We start from the raw sequence: 6,000 nt of genomic DNA, 5'->3' as shown, positions 1-6,000 counted from the left end.
GAAGCCTGGACCTATAGAAGCAAGCCACATCATCTGCATTGTTTTCTCTGTAACACTGAGTGTATATAATACAGCTTTGCTGGTACTAGCCCAGTCATTCTCTGACCACAGTATTCTGGAGTGAAGTACTGTAGCTGGTACCAGCGGAGCACAGCTAGCGCAGGCGGGTGCAGCAGTATGTATGTATCTTTGGTATCGGATGTACTGTATTATAATTATGTATTGAATTGCTAAAACTTTTGCGTCTGCTGAATTAATTGTTTGTGCTTTGGAAACAAGAAATCGCTTAGACAATGCTTATTGGAAAACGATAAAATTACTTTAATACACTGCAAAACATGTGAAATATAGAGTTTTCCCAATCATCTTGTTTTATAAAGTGCATTTTTGCAAAAATAGAATTGAACCTGAAAACAGAGATAATTGTACCATAGGTCTTTATACTCCACTCCATTACTACATTCAGGGATGTGATCTCACTGTTATCTTGTGAAAGGATGGCAACTAGTGTCTTTTAACAGTGAATTTTATAATAAGTCCAATTAAAAAAGTTGCAATAATAGCTAGTGCCTCAAAAACTCGCCTGATAATGAGTCTCTTCCGTGCTTGTTTATCCATGCGGTGAGCAATGTTTTCAGGTAGCTCAGTCTCTCCGCTGGTGCTGTCCAGGGCTGCATAATTACTCAATTCTATATCATCTGCCAGGAATAATGGAGGTTAGTTTTGATACCATTACTCCATTAAATAATAAATTATGGTATAAGAGAATATGCAGGGCAAGTCAATGTTGCAAGCAGGAATATGTCACCCACACTATTTAAGTCTTTCACTTCTGTACATAAATGTACAAAATGTTAATTTGCAAATGAATAATGTAATTGCATTTGTCTATTTAATCACTTGATAGGCAAAATAGGAAAGATAGATAGCGAAACGCGCGTTGGCAGTATAGCCCGCAGCTCTCCTGCTTAATATTATAGATTTTCATCTTTTAGATTCAGCTAACCTTAAGCGTTCACTAAATCAGCTCAATCGCTATACCAGCATACTAAGGAGCTCATTATGCCTAGTGCAAAGCGCTTATAGTTTACCATTCATGTATAAGAAGTGATAGTCTAGCTGAAGAAGTCAAATTGAATTACCTAACACTGACTAAGAGTGCTTATGTATACCAATTAGAAAGGATTATATAGGAGCTGTTATCACAAACGGTTACCGTATAGTCAAAAGGACTTTAATCCGTGTAATTCAATCTGTTAATCTAATATATTATATATACCAAGCAGGTAGTGTTGGGATATTATAATGCTTATCAAAAACGAAATTATTTTCATGATACACTAATTAGTGACGTGCTAGGGTAGTAGTTAACTATCCTTTTAGCAGTTATTAACACAATCACCACACTACTGTTACTCATCTTTTAAATATTTCGCTACTTTCAAGTGTTTTTACGAGCTATGAGTGTTCCATACAGGAGGACACTTTTTAATGTATATCAATAAAGATTTGGAAAATTTTATTTAGACAAAGAGTGCCCCGTTATCACAATTCTTTTTCTCTCTCTAAAATTAAAAATAGGAAAGACGAATGACAAAAGATCCATAGGTAAGTAGATTGTGTGCACCAGCTTTGGCTTGTTACAAGCGTAGGGCCCTCTGAAAAAGCGGCAACCAGCTGCAGGCTGGTGTGGTCACACTAGAACAGGACCTTCAGCTGTCATAATATAATAGCAACCCCAGCACAAGATGAAATTCTCTAGGGAATCTGGGCTACCAAAAAATTAGAACTCTATCCCCTGTTCTACAAAGCACCATGCCCAAATAATTAATGGCTGTCAGGGTTTGCTGGGACTTGTAGTTCAAATCCACTTAGCTTATCAGCCTTTAAGCCATTACATTGGCTCCCACCACCCCAGGTGTACCACAATGAACCCCAGTGCTATTCAGCACGGAAGTGATTTGCCATAGGTGGTGCGGGCACACATATTTTACAGGCCTGATTCCACTTTAGCACTCTGCCCTGTGCTGACCAGGCTGGCACTTATATTACATTATGGTACAGGTCTCCCTGTTATAGTGTAACCAGCTCAGCCTGTCATAGTATGGTGCTGTTTGATTGTTTTTAAAGGGACCCCATGCTTGTCCCCCAGGCCATAGCACTGGTACAGGTTACTTATTTTAGAGGGTGGTCATGCATTTATTTACTTAAAAAAACCAAAAACCTAGTAGATACATGCTGATGATCACCATATGTCATTAGCTTCTGAAGAAATTACCAAGTGTAAAGTATTTGAGTACCTTGCTAACCTTATCAAAAGCATCGGGACTGCATGTTGACTATTTCAATCCATATCCACAACAACATCGATTAAACCTGAGACCCGTGGGTATTTACGATATCAATCTACCAAATTAATAAAAGGGTTGTATTCTATCGTCTTATGACTTTTTATAATGTGTATCTTTAAGATAGATTGTTTTCGTTCTTGATTTATATTAAAGTTGGTTATAGAAAACTAATCTATTCTGATTTCTGGGTTTTGTTTTTATTTGGATTAATTTTTTGATTGTGACTAAAATAGCGCTGCATCTTTCATTATCAGTTACCCTTTTTTTGTACAAGGGGATTTTTTACCACCTGGTCTGAGATGGTGATAAAAGCATTTTATCTGTGACTGAACTACTTAAAGCACAGCAGAGGGTACACCTTACGGCCTCATTCTCACACATTGCTACTTCATCTATGCATTTGTAAAGGGGCCTGAAAAAGTATTTTCACCCTTGATGAGGAATACATAACTAATACACCCAGGTGTTCAATAGAGTGGGAATACAGGATGGAGCATATATGGAAATAAATAGTACAAGATGCGTATAGGCTATGTCCTGCTTTTTACTTGCCTCATGGGAAGCGTCCTTAAACATTGAAAGATACTGATGTTCTGTACAAATGAGTTACATACCTGGGGTATCGATACTATGCTCACAAAATGGGACAGGTTTTTTTTTCAAACATACTTGTTCCTGGGCCTATAAGAAAAAAGGTCAAATGTCATCATAGCACACACATTACTTATTTTGCAGATAACTGTGCCTGGATTAATCAATTGATGCCTTTTTTTAAAAAAAAACCACTAACTTAATGCTCAGAAATCTGCAATTAGAATATAGGGCCTGATTCATCAAGGTACGCAAACGCATCCGCATCTGCTAAACGGGACTTGAGCTACGTAAAACACCACATACGCAGCGCAAACAGAGCAGATACGGCACTCAAAGTCAACTCAATCTCAAACTCCAACGGTTTGCGTCACTCAAAGTATGAAACACAGATGCGTATGCGTTTGAGTACCTTGATGAATAAGGCCCATAGAGAGGAAATGATAAATGAGAGCTGACTATTTTGTACTGGATGAAATGATTTACATTGGAAGGTCTGTCAACTACTAGATTCATGGATTCTCAACTACAGTCTTTAATTGGGTTCTCCACGTAAGGTCAGAAGATATCCATTGTGAAATAGCGCTTGCTGGCTGTACAGTTTGTTGAAACACAGACACCTGTGTACTCCCTGCTCCGGCTTTCTTATTGCAGTGTTCAGCTTCAAACTAAGTATAGTGTGAGAGGAAGACAATTTGTAGTATTCTGTGCTCTGGTATCTAAGCGGACCATGGGCGACTGCCTCGGTGAGTACAGCTTGTTCACTATGTGCTACTGATGGTACTTTTTCATTTTTAGTTGTAAGTGACGTCTTCTTAAGTACTGTCAACAGGTTATATTCTGGGACTATCTACTTGTAAACAGGAAGCATAAATTCTGACCTAGTGAAATATATTGATTCACCACGCTAAAAGATAATCCTTTAAAGTTATCAACAGTTGTCCTAAAACAATGGCTGCAGGTTAGCAGTTTTTGTTCTAACACTAAAATGTATTACAATTTATACAGTGTATTGAGCAGTGATGATGTTAGAGAGAAAAGAAAGCAAAATTACAAGCCGTTGATTTTCTATAATGGGAAACTAAATAAATTATTGTTAGTAATTCATTTTCTGAATTATGTCCCATAAAATGAGTGATTTGTAACCATTTATATTATTTATCATAAACTGTCACAAGAATGAAGTGTTCAAGGAACAATATGTCTTAAAAGAAGAAGCTGGAATAGGAATGGTATCTGAACTAGATTTTTATTAACTTGTCAAAAGATGCCTTTTATTCTATTTATTCTGAGTAATAATTTCTTACAATATTTGAAGCACTTTTGACTCGTGTCATGAAAAAATAAATCACAAAAAAAGTTGAGAGTGCCGCAAATGTGTCCAACTCTAAATGAGCCTGTAAATATTTCCTTTTCTAAGTGATCACTTTATCAAAAATATAGTCATACCATCTAAGGGCAGTACAAGGGAGCTTTTCCTGAGCCCTTATACTACCCCATGGGACCAATAGAATAGGGATCATTGAATATTAGCCATACCACACCACGTCACACAAGCTACTATTTGCTCTTACAATGTTAATATATTGCTCCGTTGGAAGAATAAGGATAGAAGGTATAAAATAATAATACCTTTTCTGTCAAAAGAGTCCAGTTTAATCTCCAGAAATAAATACAAAGGTAAACATTGATGAATACAAATCCAATTGTCATTCCAATCCAGTAACCTGACAATGCAAGTAAGAAAGGTTTAGCTATAATCCGTCAACCACTTTTCCATGTCAAAGAGAACAAAAATAATACATACAGTTGCTTAAACTTTTTAAAACACTGTGAAATATGGAATACTGGAATTCGCTTTAAGTGTGTTACTTTGGAGAAAATAAAAAAAGTAAAACGCAAATAAAAACACATTATAACTGAGAGGAGCCATCAATGCCTTTAGCATCTATTCCAGTATTAGATGCACCTTCCGTTCTCGGATTACCATGTAAAAGATAAGGTTTTCTTTAATTAGCATGTTGCACATTCTATCACTTACATGTCAGATTTTCCTAAAATAATCCCAGTTGTTCTGGATAATCAATTCTATAGTTGCTAAAAATAAATGTGGGATAAACTATTGTCAGGAAGCAATAAGTACACATTTACTAAGGTTTTGGAATTAATAATGTTACTTTAAATAGTAGACCAAATATGTGTAGGATATGCAAAATAACAGCCAAACACAAATAGCCAATTAGTAGTCTGTTCAGACGAGGAAAAATACATTGCAGGGCCATTTATGAAGCAAATGAAAGAAGGTTATGCAGCATAAAAGATGTATTCTTTCTGTTGTCACATCACCCAATATGCAATATACACAGATTTACACTGAAAAATAATTAGGGTAATTTACAATAGTGCAAATCACACACCTACATTTGTGCAACTGCATCTGTTTTTATGAATAAATTCTTCTTTATATACCAAGTGTTCTTCAAGGTGCATGGCCAGTTTAGTCTTTTGACTGTGGGGAGTAGAGGATTTTGTGCTGTGTCTCAGTCATTCTAAGATACGTAAGTAAGGTCAACTGTTGCAGCCCATGTAATTTCCACTTTTATACCTGGTAATGTTTGGTAGTGCAAACACCAGATCAATTTACACAGTTTTATAGATCTTTATTTGAGGCTTGCAGTTGCCCTTCAAAGAAGCAGCAACCTTTTCTGTTGTGAGTGTGACAGTGTACTTGAGTTTTTCTTCACATTTATATATTATTTTTTATCTCATTGCTACACTTCTGCCTGATGCTTTTTTACATGTGTGTTTGAAGCGTTATTACATTGGTCAGAGTGCTCCAACAACTGCTCTCCCGCAGAAATGCATGTGGAAGATCTGTTTCATAAAGTATAGGGATGAGAACTGATCTCTAGGCCCTCAGAGGTGATGGAGAATACTCTGTAAAACCAGGTTCAACTATGGAATAGTAGACGTATAACTTCACAAAAGAGCTCATATTGTGCAGTTTATTAGTATGGCACCTTTTGTGTACAAGTATTTTATGCCAATTTAATAGGTT

At 36.4% G+C, this 6,000-nt stretch overlaps 1 protein-coding gene across 1 annotated transcript in view; it reads right to left on the bottom strand.

Moving 5' to 3' along the window:
- Window positions 1-347: 347 nt before the first annotated feature.
- The window catches only part of LOC142139879 (multidrug and toxin extrusion protein 1-like), a 47,279-nt gene continuing 41,626 nt past the window's right edge, over window positions 348-6,000 (bottom strand). The window contains exons 16-18 of the mRNA XM_075197739.1: window positions 4,575-4,669; window positions 2,966-3,032; window positions 348-698 (exon numbers count right to left, since the gene is read on the bottom strand). Of these exons, the coding sequence (XP_075053840.1) occupies window positions 505-698; window positions 2,966-3,032; window positions 4,575-4,669 (356 nt within the window). The 3' untranslated portion in view covers window positions 348-504. The remainder of the gene's footprint in view (window positions 699-2,965; window positions 3,033-4,574; window positions 4,670-6,000) is intronic.

This window comes from Mixophyes fleayi, chromosome 2, assembly GCF_038048845.1.
Source record: "Mixophyes fleayi isolate aMixFle1 chromosome 2, aMixFle1.hap1, whole genome shotgun sequence".
Taxonomy (NCBI): domain Eukaryota; kingdom Metazoa; phylum Chordata; class Amphibia; order Anura; family Limnodynastidae; genus Mixophyes; species Mixophyes fleayi.
The sequence above is the reverse complement of the archived record's forward strand: the minus strand, read 5'-3'. Positions and strand labels throughout refer to the sequence as shown.